The 15,831-nt window shown below is 49.2% G+C and overlaps 7 protein-coding genes across 7 annotated transcripts; 2 read left to right on the top strand and 5 right to left on the bottom strand.

The window, feature by feature from the left end:
* Window positions 1-154: 154 nt before the first annotated feature.
* Window positions 155-3,048, bottom strand: ade8 (aminoimidazole ribonucleotide synthetase; the record flags this gene model as incomplete). The annotated part of the gene is made up of 10 exons (XM_001873330.1): window positions 155-850; window positions 902-1,105; window positions 1,156-1,427; window positions 1,475-1,655; window positions 1,705-1,843; window positions 1,893-2,044; window positions 2,097-2,342; window positions 2,392-2,679; window positions 2,733-2,799; window positions 2,848-3,048. 10 exons carry the CDS (start codon window positions 3,046-3,048, stop codon window positions 246-248), a joined length of 2,355 nt encoding a protein of 784 aa, XP_001873365.1. The 3' UTR covers window positions 155-245.
* Window positions 3,049-3,231: 183 nt separating this feature from the next.
* LACBIDRAFT_291660 (uncharacterized protein) lies at window positions 3,232-7,079 on the top strand (the record flags this gene model as incomplete). Its single annotated transcript, XM_001873945.1, has 4 exons — window positions 3,232-3,271; window positions 3,327-3,427; window positions 3,480-4,229; window positions 4,293-7,079. The coding sequence occupies exons 2-4, from the start codon at window positions 3,374-3,376 to the stop codon at window positions 7,077-7,079; spliced, it is 3,591 nt and encodes a 1,196-aa protein (XP_001873980.1). The 5' UTR covers window positions 3,232-3,271; window positions 3,327-3,373.
* Window positions 7,080-7,169: 90 nt separating this feature from the next.
* LACBIDRAFT_301052 (uncharacterized protein) lies at window positions 7,170-8,011 on the bottom strand. The gene is made up of 3 exons (XM_001873329.1): window positions 7,887-8,011; window positions 7,706-7,837; window positions 7,170-7,650 (listed from the first exon to the last, which is right to left on the bottom strand). Exons 1-3 carry the CDS (start codon window positions 7,986-7,988, stop codon window positions 7,378-7,380), a joined length of 507 nt encoding a protein of 168 aa, XP_001873364.1. The 5' UTR covers window positions 7,989-8,011; the 3' UTR covers window positions 7,170-7,377.
* A 1,228-nt stretch (window positions 8,012-9,239) lies between these two features.
* LACBIDRAFT_291659 (uncharacterized protein) lies at window positions 9,240-10,705 on the bottom strand (the record flags this gene model as incomplete). Its single annotated transcript, XM_001873328.1, has 2 exons — window positions 9,893-10,705; window positions 9,240-9,844 (listed from the first exon to the last, which is right to left on the bottom strand). Coding segments are annotated over exons 1-2 (1,356 nt in total), but the record flags the coding sequence as incomplete, so codon positions are not given.
* A 401-nt stretch (window positions 10,706-11,106) lies between these two features.
* Window positions 11,107-11,772, bottom strand: LACBIDRAFT_301050 (uncharacterized protein; the record flags this gene model as incomplete). The annotated part of the gene is made up of 1 exon (XM_001873327.1): window positions 11,107-11,772. One exon carries the CDS (start codon window positions 11,770-11,772, stop codon window positions 11,107-11,109), a length of 666 nt encoding a protein of 221 aa, XP_001873362.1.
* A 230-nt stretch (window positions 11,773-12,002) lies between these two features.
* LACBIDRAFT_301049 (uncharacterized protein) lies at window positions 12,003-12,922 on the bottom strand (the record flags this gene model as incomplete). Its single annotated transcript, XM_001873326.1, has 5 exons — window positions 12,003-12,105; window positions 12,161-12,234; window positions 12,284-12,474; window positions 12,529-12,598; window positions 12,656-12,922. 5 exons carry the CDS (start codon window positions 12,920-12,922, stop codon window positions 12,003-12,005), a joined length of 705 nt encoding a protein of 234 aa, XP_001873361.1.
* Window positions 12,923-13,502: 580 nt separating this feature from the next.
* Window positions 13,503-15,697, top strand: LACBIDRAFT_243451 (uncharacterized protein; the record flags this gene model as incomplete). Its single annotated transcript, XM_001873944.1, has 15 exons — window positions 13,503-13,558; window positions 13,613-13,920; window positions 13,980-13,990; window positions 14,040-14,160; window positions 14,217-14,231; window positions 14,281-14,303; window positions 14,359-14,382; window positions 14,437-14,516; window positions 14,565-14,598; window positions 14,648-14,821; window positions 14,876-15,027; window positions 15,084-15,174; window positions 15,225-15,440; window positions 15,496-15,585; window positions 15,635-15,697. 15 exons carry the CDS (start codon window positions 13,503-13,505, stop codon window positions 15,695-15,697), a joined length of 1,458 nt encoding a protein of 485 aa, XP_001873979.1.
* Between the last annotated feature and the right edge of the window lie 134 nt (window positions 15,698-15,831).

Below are 15,831 nucleotides of genomic sequence, written 5' to 3'. Positions count from 1 at the left end.
TTCCATCTGACTTACATTTATTGTTCATTTCACTTCCCCATCTATCATCGTTATTTTTTGACCGTAACCATCAGCTATCATCCATCTTGCATATCGTTACATCCATATTATGTTCCTCTCCCTTTTGTAGATTTATCCCTCGGGCTCCTCTCAGCGCCGTCATTTCGTACATTAAAAAAAAACTACAAACTATCACTCTTGGTTATTTCGCATTAACGTCTTTGTACCATACTCAACATCCCACGCTAATCCTGCGACCATGCCAATATATTCCTCATCTCCACTCCAGGCTCAGATGTAACCTCGCCAATTTTATAAACTCCCACTGGTCCCCGTTGGATAAGTGTCATAACTCTACTCACGTCGTTGGGTGCGACAATGAGAACCATCCCGATCCCGTTGTTGAAAGTTCGTGCCATCTCCAATGCATCAACCCCACCATGTTTCATCAAAAAACGAAAGACGGGCGGCAGAGTCCATGTGGAGGCATCGATATAGCATCCAAGGTCTTTAGGTAGAACTCTAGGGATGTTCTCGGTGAAACCTCCACCGGTGATATGCGACATGCCTTTCAACAGGCCAGCCTGAGCAACGGGGAGGAGCTGCGAAATGTATATTTGCGTAGGTTCAAGAAGAGCCCGACCAAGAGTTACGCCATTACTCCAAGGGCACGGGGATGAGTAGTTTAGACCTGATAGCGGAATGATTTTGCGGACAAGAGAGAAGCCATTGGAATGCAGCCCAGAGGAGGCGACCCCGAGAATAATGTCACCGGCGGCGATATCCTTACGTGGAAGTAAGAGATCACGCTCGACGGCACCAACTGCGAATCCTGCTAGATCGTAATCACCTGAGAAGCGTAATTAAAACGGAATATGAGTATTTCTGGGACCGGAAATACCTGGTTGATACATTCCAGGCATTTCGGCGGTTTCGCCGCCGATAAGAGCGCAACCAGCCTGCCGACAGCCTTCAGCGATACCTTTGACAACCTTAGTTGCTACCGATACGTCCAGTGAACTGCAGCCATAATAGTCCAGGAAATACAACGGTTCTGCGCCTTGGACGAGAAGGTCATTGACGGACATAGCTACGAGGTCAATACCTTCAAACAGGTTGATAATTTTGTATCCCAAGAACAAATGAACGACTTACCGACAAGATCATGAATGCCAACATCTACCGCCATTCTAAGTTTTGTGCCGACGCCGTCAGTCCCGCTGACGAGGACGGGATCTTTGTATCCAGTGGCACGGAGGTCAAAGACACCACCGAAACCACCAATCTCCGCATCAGCGCCAGGCCGACGTGTGGATCGTACGTATGGCTTAATGGCCTCCACCAATGCATTTCCAGCGTCTACGGATACACCCGCTTGAGCATACGTTAAGCCAGCGGGCTTAAGCTCGGATTGATGATTCAGTGCTCTGCACTTTCTGAGGCAAAGCAAAAACAATATAAGCAAATAACATACCTATGAGCAATGTCACGTCTGTAAGTTTTGCCATCAAAGGTAATCTTGTTGACCCCTTCGTATGCTGCATCAAGTGCCTCTTGGAGTGCAGGCGCATATGCAGTGACGGCCAAGACACGACCCCCATCCGTTATGACGTCGTCCCCACGTCGTTTTGTTCCAGCATGGAAAACAACCACATCTTGAAGCGCGATGAAATACTTTCTCAGTAAACAAAAAGTAGTGCTCACTGGAGGGGAGCTCTCCGATGGTGATCTTCTTTCCCTTCTCATAACTACCTGGGTAGCCTGCAGAAGCAAGGACAACGGTGACGGCAACACCGGGCCGTGAGGTTATCTCAACCGAGTCTAGACGATGTTCCGCGCAAGCCTAGCATAGCATGAGCTTTAATTGCATAAAAAAATCCGCTAAAACCTACAAGGAGGACGGCGGCCAGGTCAACGTTCTCTTCTAAAAGAAGCATGAGTGTTTCCGTTTCCGGATCCCCGAAGCGGACGTTGAACTCGAGCACCTTTGGCCCAGAGGGTGTGAGCATGAAGCCAGTAAAAAGCACTCCAACAAATGGAAAACCTATAATCAGTGTTTAGCGATGGTCAAATGAACTTTTCAAATGCGGTTTAACCTTCTTTTCTCATCCCGTCGATTGTTGGTCTGATGGACTCGTTCATAATTTGCTCCAAAATTTCGGGGGATGCCACGGGTGCTGGTGCATATGCACCCATACCTCCAGTGTTCAAACCCGTATCACCCTCCCCGATACGCTTGTGATCCTGAGCAGCCGGAAGGGGAACAATCGTGTAACCATCAGAGAGCGCCAACACAGAGACTTCGGGACCGGTGAGTAGCTCTTCGATGACAACTTCGTCACCTAAAGAAAGGTCAGGACTGGTTTGAAAGGACGGGGAAATACGGTTGACCTGCAACTCCAAATACGTTGTCCACCATGATCTCTTTGAGACCGGCGATAGCCTCTTCCTTCGTCTCCGGGATGAGCACGCCTTTACCACCCGCTAGGCCACTGGCTTTCAATACGACTTGATGACCGCAAGAGTTTACATAGTCGACGGCTTCCTGGTATTGTGACGAGTTAAAAACCTTAAACTCGGCTGTGGGAATGGAATGTCGGGCCATGAAGGCCTTGGAAAAAGCCTTAGATCCCTCCATTCTTGCAGCAAGCGCGCTTGGACCAAAAACGGGGATGCCGACTACATGGATGTGATGTTAGACGATGCAAATTTTTGATGAAAAGATAATGTACCTTTGTAGAAGAACGACTGGATGCCATCAACCAAAGGTTGTTCAGGACCGGGAACGACTAGGTCGACCTGTGAGCAAAATTTAGGTGTGAGTGGTTTCGATAATTGACTTCATACCCCATTTTTCACGGCAAATTCGACTAAACGAGGAAAATCTGAGGCAGAGATATGATCGACGTTGGATGTTTTAGGCTCTTGGTCAGTTCCTGCGTTTCCTGGACAAGCGTAGATATGATCTACTTGTGGCGATTGAGCAAGTTTCCAGGCGAGGGCATGTTCCCTGCCGCCGCTACCGAGCAAGAGAATGCGGATCGACATGAGATGAAGAAAATGTGCGGAGTTCCAGATTGGGAAGGATACCGATCAGTGCATGATCGAGCGTGCAACTTAATCTCATTGGAATGTAAGGAGCATGCGCAATGCGCACGTCGTGCAAGGGTGCAGACACGACGCCAACAAATCCACAGCATTACACGGAATACAATGAAGGACGGTGCATAGGCAGCACAGCACAATGTGTTGCTCAAGTATTGGCCTGCAGGTAGGCACGTGCCACATCATCGCCACCGTTATTGAATGTTTAATGTGAACAGTAGTTAACGCTGCCACCGCCAACGTCGTTGCCCTCATCCCCCAGCCTGGTATGGCTTATTACCACACCCGTACCCATATTTTGGTCCAAGAGCCTTATGAACTTGTGAGTCTTTTCCTCATCATCTGAACCACACTCCTTATTTCCTTTCCTGCAGTCTCAAGGTCCCCAATCTCCCATCTCAGCCTCTCCCGAGGAACTCAAGGCTTTTTACCACGATATGGAACAAAAGGATCTCGAGCGCAAGCTTTCAAAGCGTAACTCCATTTCTGCCTCCATCTGGTCTCGGAAATCTAAGAGCAAACCCACCGTTCCCGTTCTCCCCACTTCTCCCCCTGACCATCGATCATCACGAATACCACCATCTGATGCAGACTTTCGTGACGATATTAATCCTATAACGGAGGGAAAAAACGAGGACCAGCGTAGCGCGTCACGCCCAATCATCCCCGAACCCATGAGTGACCTTCCTTCCGTGAATACCAAAGAGTGGAGCGCCCCTCCTTTGCCTCCCCATAAAGTTAGATACCAAATTGACAATCCACATGGACCTCGTTGGTATCGAAACTACCACCTCATTCCCCCGTCCCAAATCAAGCCGGGTATGCGACCCCCATCCTTCTTCTCGACCGCGTTCCCTCCTATGGGAACTTCCTCGACGCCAGAACATATGGTCGAGATGGGGCATCCGGGTCCCAGCAGGACACCTTCACACTCCCCCTTACCAACCCCCACATCATCAGATACTCGCGTGGCGGAGGGTGGCAGAAGATCTCGTAAAACCTCACAGACAACTCCTGACAATATTGACCTCCTCGATGTTACTGACCCTTGGGGCACAAATTGGCATCATCAATCTCCTTATGATTGGTTTGGACAGACCACGGGTTCTGTCGATACCCACGATGTACGAGCTTTCTGCCCTTTTGTCTAGGCACAACATTTCATTGACCATCTTCTTATTGACTAGATATCGAACAATCGGCCAAGACGCGCAAGCATGACTGCTGCACCTCTTCACAAGTCGGTGGCGCCTTCTCCTCTCTCTCAGTCAACCTCTGCTGTTCACCTACATCCATCTGAACCAGACGATAGCCGACCTCGCAAGCTCAGTAAACGTCGTTCACCCACCGTCGAAAATGTATTCAGTTCTGAGAAAGGGGATCTTAACCGCATGATGACATCTGCACCAGCCACCCCCATTGAGCGCACTCTTCTTTCCTCCGACCCATCGTATGGGACGTCGTTGCCTAAGCGTATGTCCGTTGCACCTTCTCAAGGAAACGCAAACCCAACTCCAAAGAAGGAGAAACGTGGGAGTGTGTTAGGAAGACTAGCTAGGAAGTTCAGCATATTAAGAAAGCCGAGTGAGGATAATGACAGAGCCCCCGACAAGGTAGACGGCTGGCATCACATTAGCGCGGAAGATGTGAGAGCAAGCAGTAATAGGCAGAGTTTTGATACGGGGCGAAGGCAAGCTTCGCCAGAAAAGGCTCAACCTGAAGCTCCCAAGAGAGTCCCTCCACCATCCGTGGATTATACTGTTGCACACAACGTCGAAGGGCCAGCGGAACTTGATCGGTCCTCTTCGATTTCCCTGGAAGCACCTTTCTCTATGGGCAAACTTACCATTGCCAATCCTGATGCTCCAGATTATGACCAGGGATTGCATCAAACTCTTCCCGACGTAAATCCGCCACTTCCTCCCGAAAAGCCAGTGGAGCGGTTTCATAATGGCAATGGAATTTCCAACCCGGACGAATCCCCTCATGTGTCACCCTCCCAAAAACAAGATAGCCTTGCTCTTCCCCCGCAATCCACTCAGCCCGATTCTCAGCATACACAGTCAACCCAGCCTGTCGTTAGCGGCCACAGTCGTGGTTATGAGCCATCCGTATATTCCCATGCATCTCGTGGAAGCTCGAAAGCGAATAGCCAACCTAAGCCGCGGCATGGATCGTTATCAACACATACTCCAACTCCCTTTTTTGAGGAGGTCGAGTCAAATCGAGCGAGTAGGGCGAGTACTCACGATATGCCAGTGGCCCCCGCCGTGCCAGAACAAACTCCTCATATGCAGAATCACTCTCGCCTATCGGCTGTTACCCCTGCGCAACCTCCACAGCTCGAACGTTCTTCTCCGTCCAATCAGGTCCCTTTCCCCACTACTCAACCAAATGATTTTCTTCCACCTAATCGGGTTCAATCTTACATACCTTATAATGATTCGCCTTATTCCGCTTCATCTGTCCTCGCCAATCCACCGACACCATATGACGATCGTACAATGATTTCCTTGACTCCTGAGCAGCTGCCGCCCGCATTGCCCCCCAAGTCACGTCAGGAAACTAAACCGCCGACGAGGGAGCCATCGCCCGGACAAACCAAAGGAAGACAAACGGAGACGTTTAAGCTCGTTCGAAGCTCATCCGGAAACGTTTATGCATCAACTGAGAGGATAGTAGCAGCAGGACAGCAGTGGGAGGTTGTTGAGTCTGACGGGAGGAACAAGCCATCGTCCAAGTCAAAGGAAGCGTCCACGAGAGCGAAAGAGTCTTCTTCCAAAACAAAGGAATCTCATTCTAAATCTAAAGAATCTTCTCCGAAAACCAAGGAATCTACCTCGAAGACTAAGGTGTCGTCTTCCAAATCGAAGGAACCATCTTCCAAGCCGAAAGACTCGTCCTCGAAAGTGAAGGAACCGTCCTCCAAGCCAAAAGAATCGTCATCGAAGCCACATGAGTCTTCCTCAAGGTCAAAAGAGTCATCATTGAGACCCAAAGACCGTGAGAAAAGTAGCAGACGGGAAAGGGAACATAACCGGGAGAACAGCACTAGGGCAGAAGCTGTTGTGGAAGGGGACCACCGCACACGACCTCGGAGTCATGAAAGTTCGAAGCATCAGCACCAAGATTCCTTGTCACCACCAGTGACCCAAGCTGAAGGTCGCTATACTTCACGCCGTTCTCATAACGAACATAAGAGCAGCCAAAAGCGTGATGGTCATCGGGACCGAAAATCAGAGACGAAGACGTCCGACGTTCCGGCGCCTTCTAATTACAGTATTTATGCCCAGCCTACGTCGAACGGCGATGTTCCAACTGCCCGACCTTTGGAACGGAATCCTTCGACTACTACTCGACCCACTTCAGAGCTCCCCTCTGCTGCAGAGATGAATGCAATGAGAGCTACAGAGGCGTGGGAGATGGAACGACTTTGGAAGGCTCGTAGCATGTATGCTCCTGAGCTCAATGGGGCGATGGGTGCTTCATACTCTCCCGCTGCGCCAAACTCCACCAGCTCGACGAGCGGTGATGCAACGACGCAAGGCGCGGTGTATGGCTCCACTCACACCGCGTTTGTCGTGCAAAGCCCGTTCCAAGGACAAGCCTCTCGAATCTACCACTCAATGCCTAATGCCCCTCCTCCTGTCATTTACTCTCCTCCTGGTTTTGGCATCTATGCCTCCCCTGACCCTGGTATCTACTCCTCCCCTGCTTCTATTCCTAGTCTCCGTGACTCTGTATACGAACCTTACGAACGCACTCAGACCCATCGGTCTCAAGTTCATTCATCTGCTTCTCCCCTTGATCATACAGTCCCACCATCACTATTACAACCTACTCTTCACAACAATCCCCTTCCTGAGCCACCCAGAGAATCCTCGTACGCGCCCGCGCCCCTTTCCACCTTGAAATCATCCGGTCACTCTGCGGATTATTGGACCAAGTACACTGGTATAACCACTGCACATTAGGATCACGAGCCCCATTTATATCCCCTAACTAGTACTGTACGAACTTTGTGTTCACAATTCCCCTCATGTTTAAACATTATCATTCTGCACTTATCACTGTACAATCCAATGTATTTTGGACATGGCATTATTTCCTAGTGGCATGGTATATACTCTAATATGTTGTAATTTCGCTGTGATACTTTCCATCTCGGCAAATTCATTCGGTTCACCTATACTCAGCCGTCAACGGCGACAGGAAATGCTCAAGGGGAGAAATGGGATGACATGAAAAAGGGAACATATTTGTTGCATAGAGTCAAGTGTATGACCGAGGTTCCAAGGGAAATTGTGGATCTGGATAATCCGTCCAGACGCGATCGCCATCAAGAAACCTCCGCAGTCTTGCGACTTGCGAGGACAGATACATCACAATAATTTGCATCTTGATATCAAGTTTGAGCTGCAAGAGCTCTTCACAGGTCTTCAAAGCCTGCGTACGCGTTGTCACGAACATGTTTCCTGCGAAACCCAGTTCTTTCAGATTCTCGATCAGCTCGCCAAACTCTGAACACCATGCGAGCACTCCAAGCTGGAAAGGGTAACATCAAATGAATGTCCGCACCGAAGTGATCAAGGCTTCGTACCTGACCATATTGCTTGTATCTTGCATAGACAATGTTGGGCGCTACAGAAAGGGCAAACTCAAATGCGCTGTTGGTTTCTATTACACCTGGGAGTGGCACGTATGGGGGAGCAACAGATTGGGGAGCGGAGGGCTCTGGGTGTGTTAGAAGACGAACCGGTGGGCAATGCGGACATGCTTACCGGCGGTCTGGGAGGAGGTGCGTCTTGGAACCATTGATAATTGGAGTAGTCGACCTCGCCGCCAGAATCGACCACATCTGTTCTTTTACCAGCGAAGTCCATGATTGGAAGTGGGTATTGAGCTTAGTCGCAAGCCTGAGATGAGATAAAGGATATGCTGTCTTCGACCTTGCGCGGTGATCGATGGATAGTTTACAAAGCACGTGGCAGTACACTCTCGGAAATGTTAAGGGGGGAAAGAAGGGGCGAGGGTGACGTCACAGAAGTGTGTGATGGGATGGAGAGTGATAAGAATTTCTTATGCGTCTTAGTGTCGTCGACTGGTCTGGTGTCGTCGGGATATCCTTCTTCGTCAAATCCAGAGACGTTGCGACTCAACCAGGATGGTGATGGTGGTAGTACAGATATTCGTTCTGAAGCAAGGAAATCTTCAGAGCAGCAACTTGAAGGTGGCGATGCCGTTAGAGTGGTAGGATCCACAAATTCGTATGTGTTCGTAACAGGTGGTGAAAGGCGTTTATGCTCACTTTTTGAAGTAAGCCTGGACCGTTTGCCCTTGAAAATAGGAAGTCGCAATGGGGCGCTAAGAAGGGTCTTTGCCCGTGTTCTCAATCGATTAAACAAGAACGGGATTCCTGGTGCAGTTTCTGCAACGGATAGTATAAGTTCTGGCCCAGGCGAAACTGTCGAATAAGATAAGACACGGTAAACCTTTCAGAGTCGGTATACATACCAGCAGCGACGGGGCAGGCAAATGGGTTTGGAATGTGTTGGGGTGGTTTGGGGAAACTGAGGGTGAGATCAGCAAAATCGACGTTGCTCCCTGAGCTAGCAGTTTTTTGCAAAGAGGAGGGTGTGGGTACAGTGATGCGCGCTAGCCCTGTATCTGGGGACGATCTCGGGGATAGAGAGTCTGAGAAGTGAAAGCGATCTGGAGTGGGAGGTTGATCGAGTTGGATGGGTAGGTCGTCGTGCGTAACGATGTGAAAGTCCTCTGCCCAATCCTGCAAAGCTGTATCTTGACGTTGATGGACGAGAGTCGCAGATAGGGTTCCCGTCGAGCTGCTGAAAGAGCCGCGAAGGCGTCGAGCAAGCTTCGACCTTTCTGATTTGCTCGGAGTTGACGTTGGGATAATCAGTCCTTCACTGTGGACTTGAGAAGAGAACGAGAAACTCGGGAAACTTGCACGTTTTGAGCAAGTCTATGCAAGGCCAACGCGTGCAATGACATCTTCGCGCGTGGCCCTGCCTTGATGGGGTATCCAAAGCAATCTACACTGCATATATGTACATTGGGTAAAGAGATAGACAGAAGAACTACAAGTCCACGAGAAGTGGGGACGATTCACGCACAGCTTCTCCGCGTTGGCTAACCCCTTTGCTCGACGAAGCCCTGAGTCTATCCACCTGCGTCCAAATCCAGCAAACGGGGCTCTTTAGTGCAGTAAAATACGAAAATGGACCAAGCAAAGTTTTGCCAAAGACGAAAGCCCAGAACAGCAACAAAGCGATATTGCCGAACTGCGCGTAAGGTGTGCGACGATCGTTGAAAGGATAGGGAATCCCCACTGTTTTGGTCCAAGAACCGGTGCCTACTTGTGCGATTTCGCTGTAACCACCGCCTGCAACACCACTGACCCCTCCCTTACCCCCGTCGCACCACAGAACGATCGTTCCTAGCTCTTCTGCGCGTTGTTTAGCTTGCAACCACATGGTGTACCCGACTGAAAGATCCCAAGTTCGTGCCGGCGCAAGCACGAGTGCAGGCCTAGATTTAAGATCGGAGAACGGAGAGGCTGCTGCAAAATCGAGGCAAATTGAAGTTGTTAGAGGAACCGAACGGGTGTGATTAGGCCCTGGCGCCCACTTTGATGGGCTGACATCCTTTGGGCGAGAAAGAACGGCGTCAAACACGCCTGGCGGTAATTGGGAGTGGGTTAAAGAGAAAGATTCAGCAACTAGAGCACGATTAGATCTTTTCGAAGAGGATACATTAAAAATCTCACTTGGTACGAGATGTCTTTTATAGTAGTAAAGGTATGGTGACGCGGATGAGTTTGACATTACGGCGATTCCTGCACGCTTCAAACCTGTAGATCTATTCGGATCTCGAGGGTCTGCAAATGTCTCCTCGAAGGAAACCCCAACGTATGAGGTGATGCTCTTTCGGACTTTTTCGAACCCGGCATCCCTTTCCGCCTCGGAGTTGAATGAAATAGCTCCCTCAGGCCATAGAAGGAATTTGGCAGAGGATTGCAGCTTCTTACTCTCCGATATGTAATCATCAAGAGTCAAACTGTGGTGCTGGTATCGCTGAAATGGAGGGAGAACACAGCCAACGGTAAGAGGTGTGGAAGTGGAAATGGTAGAAACAGGAAGCGGAAGGTTGCCCTGGAGGAATGAAGGAATAGACAAGAACACGAGGGCGAGGAATAGGTTGCTAGGGGCGTGGGACGACAAGATTGACTGTATATCACTTGAAGAGTCTGCATGCTCGTCAACAGGTAACAGAGTTGGGCTTTCAGAAATGAACCAAGCCCCAACTGCTTGGGAGCAGACAATGGCCCAGGCAGCCACAACCCAATCTTGACTGACAGGGCCAAAAAATGGAACGAGCCACCTGTATGCACCTGAACCGTCATTGAGGCTCCAGGTTGATAGATGACCTAGTGGGTTGATGTATGCCACTGTGCACCAGAGTGTAGCCCACATTGCAGGAAAAAGTGTGATTTGCGCCCATGACGAGTTCAGGCGCATACAAAGCTTGGTATCAATAAAGACAGCGGCCAAAGCAAGGAAAGATGTAAGGGCAGAGAAAGCAGTTAGAGCAACAAGTGATACACCAACTGTGGACAGAGCGTGAATAGATGCATAGAAGTGGGGGACAGCTCTTCCGATTGAAAGGGAAAGTAAGAGAAGCAGAGAGTTTCGAGCTGCATGGGGTGATGGTAAGAGGATACGGGAGTACAGGAGAAGCGCCGAAAGCGTCAACACTGATGGGATAGTTGATGAGTTGGCGAAGGCGGAAAGAGATCCTATCAACAGGATGAAGCTGGTATGGGGATGACGTTGAAACATTATCTTTCGCAAATTCATGGCAGGGCCGTCTTTCTGTCGAGCCAGATGATGGTGGCTTGTGAGAAAGGCAGTTGGCCTGTTCTTTCTGTCAATCTCTCCTTCTTATACAGCAGCATCCATTATGTAATCATTCCCTAAGTATTCATGAAGTTCCTGCAAAGGCGTCGCTACTGTCGTCCATCATCGGTCCTCCAGTCAAAACGTCCTCTACATCCATTTGGGTTAAATCATGCGCACTTTCAAGTGGTATTCCGTCCGGTCCAAGTGCAGAAATTTCCAGTTCTATGTCCTTTTTCTCCCCCATGTTGGATTCGAGAGGTGTCAGCGAATCATCTAAACCATCCCCTCGATCGTCGCCCCCAAGGTTGGAAGAGGGTTGTAAAGACATGAGTAACTTGGGCTTGGGTGAGGGAAGTTTCGACGGCGGGTCGTCCAGTACATTGTCGACCTCTAACGAATCCTTGGCGGGTTCCGCCACGACCACCACATCGTCCGGATCCATTTCTTCGTCGCCGTCAACAACTTCGGGTTCGTCTGGCAGAGGCACCAATGGCTCGTCAACCTCGCCCTCGTCGTCACTGAATTGCTGGTGAACTCGTTCAGAGCCAGTAACAAGCTCAGAAATTCGGATTATCCTCACTGGTACTTTCTCTGTTTTGACCCATTTATATATCTTCAGGCTTGTCCCCGCTGGAGAGGTTTCAGTTGCAACCCATGCCTTCTCCCAACATGGGACTGGTTGCATTAATTGGCGACGTGCTGCTTCTGTAGTAGCGATGCTCACTCCGATCCTTCGTCTGGTAGCCATGTTGTCGAGGTGGTATGAGAGGTTGCCATAATTAATTAATTACATTCAAGTACAAATTCAATTATTTTGCCACCTAAACTGCTTCTGCCCAACTCAACACGTCTTGTTTGTCGAGGGACGCATCCTTCTGTCTGCGTAAACAGCAGATACTGAGCCCAAAGAAATAACTTACGTTCTCGTTGACGTCCGCAGTTTTTTGGCCAAGCTACTACGGGTCAGCACTGGAAGCATTAGAACCCATCAAGACATACTACTGAGGTCATCGTATCCTGCTGCTCCAGCGAAAGTGATGAGCGAAGCTCATTAAGTTTAGCTTGCATAGAGTCGCATTTGCTAGGTTGGTATGGCTTTCATAATCATGAGGTGGAGCACGCAGAAATGAACGTACGAATGCATCGTTTTCGTTTCTTCTCGGCGAAGCTCCAACTGTCGCTTCATCATCAGCTCCAAATTACCTCTGGCCTGAGGTATCATTGAGTCAACTGCCATTCCACTATACGCGTGGTAATACCTGGACAGGACGCAAGTCATTTGCGGCAGCCATAAGATTTTGACCAAGTACGTTGATCCATTCGACCTGCCGTTGCCAACCTGGTGGCTCCGCCTGTGATAAAGCTGGTGGAGGATCGAGGAGGGAGGAGGTCAAGGCGGAGTAGGTAACCAAGAGGGAGCGTAGGACGGAGAGTAAGGCTGGACGCCTATCTGAAAGGTTACATTAGGGATCTCATTTTGCAAACATTATAGTTGGATATATACCGACACTCGGGTCAGCTGGATAAAGTTGATTTCCGCCGAGCTCTGCCAATGATGGGATCTTTTCTTTCACCTACAGTGTACATGTTGTTGAATACGGATGCCAGGGCAAAAAAAAATTGCGGCGCACAAACCACCGGTCTCCAAAAACGTCGTAGTAAGCGTCGGGCTCCTCCAAGATCCAATCGACGCGTGGTTTCTCCAGTTGGCTGAGCGGCCAGTCGGGGACATCGGTTTGGTCACTCAACACCTCATACTGATTCACGGTGGGATCAGATGGGTCTGGGACGCGTTCGCGGAGCAGGGCCAAGAGCTTGAGGTTGTGTGGGGCATATTTTGTATAATGGGAGGGAGGAGAAGGAAATGGGTTTCGCAGTTCCGCGTCATCATCGTCCATTGGAAAACTACATAATGTCAAAAAAGGAAATACACTTCCAAGCAAGATCCGTCCTGCACCAAACCTTGAACCGGATATATTCCATCATGTCAATGTCCCCTTTCAACTACAAACCATCCTCATGTCTGAATTCACCGTTAATACCCCTCTGCCCCATATCCCCGACAACCTCACCATACCCCAGTTCATCCTGCGCGAAATTGCGTCACCGAGGCCTCAACGCTCCTCGTCGGTGCCCTTCTTCATCGACGATAAGACTGGCAGGAGGATAAGCTACGAAGAAGTGCGTCTCTACTTTCCTATCTCGAACTGCTCCTTACAATTCCTAGGTGCACAAACGCACATATGGACTCGCGAACGCGTTGAGTCTGAAATACGCTATCGGTACGTTCTACCACTGCCTCAGTCATCACAGAGTCTCAATGGCGAGTGTAGGGAAAGGAGACGTTGGTATGACATACAATTTCCAAGCACTGGTGCGGTATTCTGACGGTGCTAACGTTCGCAGTCTGTCTCCTCAGCCCTAACCATACAGGTAGGATGGTTTTATTATATGGCCTTACTATTACTTACCTTGCCAATGAAAGATTATGCTACCGTCATTTGGGCGGTTCAAACTCTGGGGGGTATAATAACGTCAGGCTTAGCAAACTTGGTCTGTTCTCCACTCGACTGATTGAATGAACATAGGCCTGCAAACCCTAGTTATACGGCCGACGAACTTACGCATCAGCTGACGACTAGCAAAGCCAAATTGATTGTAACTCACTCTGTTTGTCGGAATGCAGCCTTGGAGGCTTCTCGAGCCTCGGGCATTAGCGGAGACCGTCTGGTGCTTCTAGTTGATCCGACATTGAGCCCCACCGTCAATTCTTCGACTGTCGAAGATCTCATCGCGTTTGGAATAAGCAGACCTCAGAGCTACAAAGCCCAATGTTTGTTACCGGGCGAAGCTCGCACTACGCTCGCTTTCCTCTCGTTTTCAAGCGGCACAACGGGTACGGAGCTTTATTTATGAAATCGATTTGGATGTTCAAGATCCTTTTTATTTATTTAGGAAAACCAAAGGTGTGATATGTGAACCATTTTTCTGGCCTGAATTTGAACCATCCACCAGGCTGTGGAAATTTCCCACTTCGCCGTCATCGCTAATGTCATTCAAATGGCCGCGCATTACCAAATATACGATCCTGTGCAGCCTTCCAGTCGCATGCTTCCTGGTGACATAGCTCTCGCAGGTCAGAGGCACACTCTTAGATGTTGTTTGCTTAACCCACTCATGGAAATTCATTAGTTCTGCCTTTTTTTCGTAAGTAACCTTGTATGAAACTGCGACCTTCCTTACACAAGTCACTCAGATATTTATGGTCTCGTTGTCATGGTAAGATCACTTCCTCCCTTAGCCATTTTCCTCCCCTAATGCATTACTTTCATAGATGCATTACATTTTATATTGCGGGGTACGGGTTGTGTGTCCCTCAGCCACTTCATTGGATTCTCACAACACAAATTAGATGTCGATCGTGGTTGTGCCGAAGTTTAATTTTTCAAGTTTTCTGGACAGCATCATCCGCCACAAAGTTACTCATTTATTGTAATGCTTTCCTTTACTGTCATGCTGGTGTGCTGACGTTCCCCGCAGCCTGGTCCCCCCTCAAATCGTCCTTTTGTGCAAGGTCGGTTTACTATACAGTCTCCTTCGCATGTTCTGTAATACTTTTTCAGCATCAATCTGTGCAAAACTACGATTTCAGCCATGTCAAATATTGCCTGTCTGGTGCAGCTCCACTGAGCGGAGAGCTGATGGAGCAGGTTACTAGTATTCTTCCCAACGCATCTATTGGTCAAGGATATGGTTCGTCACCAGGCACTGTCTCCATGGACCCCACTCATGTGGTCGTAGGTCTTACTGAGACATGTGCAAGCGTAGCGTTACTGCCACCTGATCGCAAGCTAGCTACGATAGGAAGCGCGGGTCGCCTCCTTCCCGGAATTGTGGCCAGGGTGCTCAAACCAGACGGCACTTTTGCAGCTGAAGGTGAACAAGGTGAACTTGTGGTGACGGGTCCATCCATGGCTTTGAGATACATGGACAACCCGAAAGCGTATGTTCTCAGAATGGATTGATTTAATCCCCGTGGCTTAAGTTTGTTATAACCAGAACTGCAGAAACTTTTGTGGGTGGCTGGGTGCGTACTGGAGATGAAGTAATCATCAAAGATCTCGAGGTTTTTGTCGTTGATCGTTTGAAGGTTTCCGGGACTTTCTTGCTGCTGTGTTCCCACTTCTGACATTGATATAGGAGATAATAAAGGTTCGAGGGTTTCAAGTGTCCCCAGCGGAACTTGAGGGCCATCTACTCCTTCACCCGGATGCTGTCGATGCATGTGTTGTGGGCGTGCCGCATGACTACAGCGGAGAACTGCCTTTGGCATTCGTTGTGCTGGAAAGCAAAGCGCGACAGCGTGTCAACAACAACAGGAGCGAAGAACAGACGCTAAAGCGGATTCTCTGTAAGGTAAGATGAACGACAACACCCATTACAACACACTCAAACTTTTATCGCAACGCAGCATGTATCTGATGCGAAGGCCCAGTACAAGTGGTTAGCAGGGGGAATCGAGTTTGTCGATGAAATACCAAAGAACCCATCTGGAAAGATAGTACGTGTGCACTCGTTCTCCGTGAGACTTAGTCTGACGAAGGTGTTAGCTTCGGAGATTGTTACGCGAGAAAGCAAAGGCTTTGGCGAAACCAGTGACGGCTAGGCTGTGAGGGTTAACCAACACGTTGCCACTCTTTATATATGCAACGAGGTTTCAATGCAATTCACAGATAATTTGGTCGCGCTTAACGTTGGATCTGCTGGGTACCGAATCAATGTTATACAGAGTGTACATGAGCTTACT

This window comes from Laccaria bicolor, genomic scaffold (genome assembly GCF_000143565.1).
Source record: "Laccaria bicolor S238N-H82 LACBIscaffold_1 genomic scaffold, whole genome shotgun sequence".
NCBI classification, from domain to species: Eukaryota; Fungi; Basidiomycota; class Agaricomycetes; order Agaricales; family Hydnangiaceae; genus Laccaria; species Laccaria bicolor.
The sequence above is the reverse complement of the archived record's forward strand: the minus strand, read 5'-3'. Positions and strand labels throughout refer to the sequence as shown.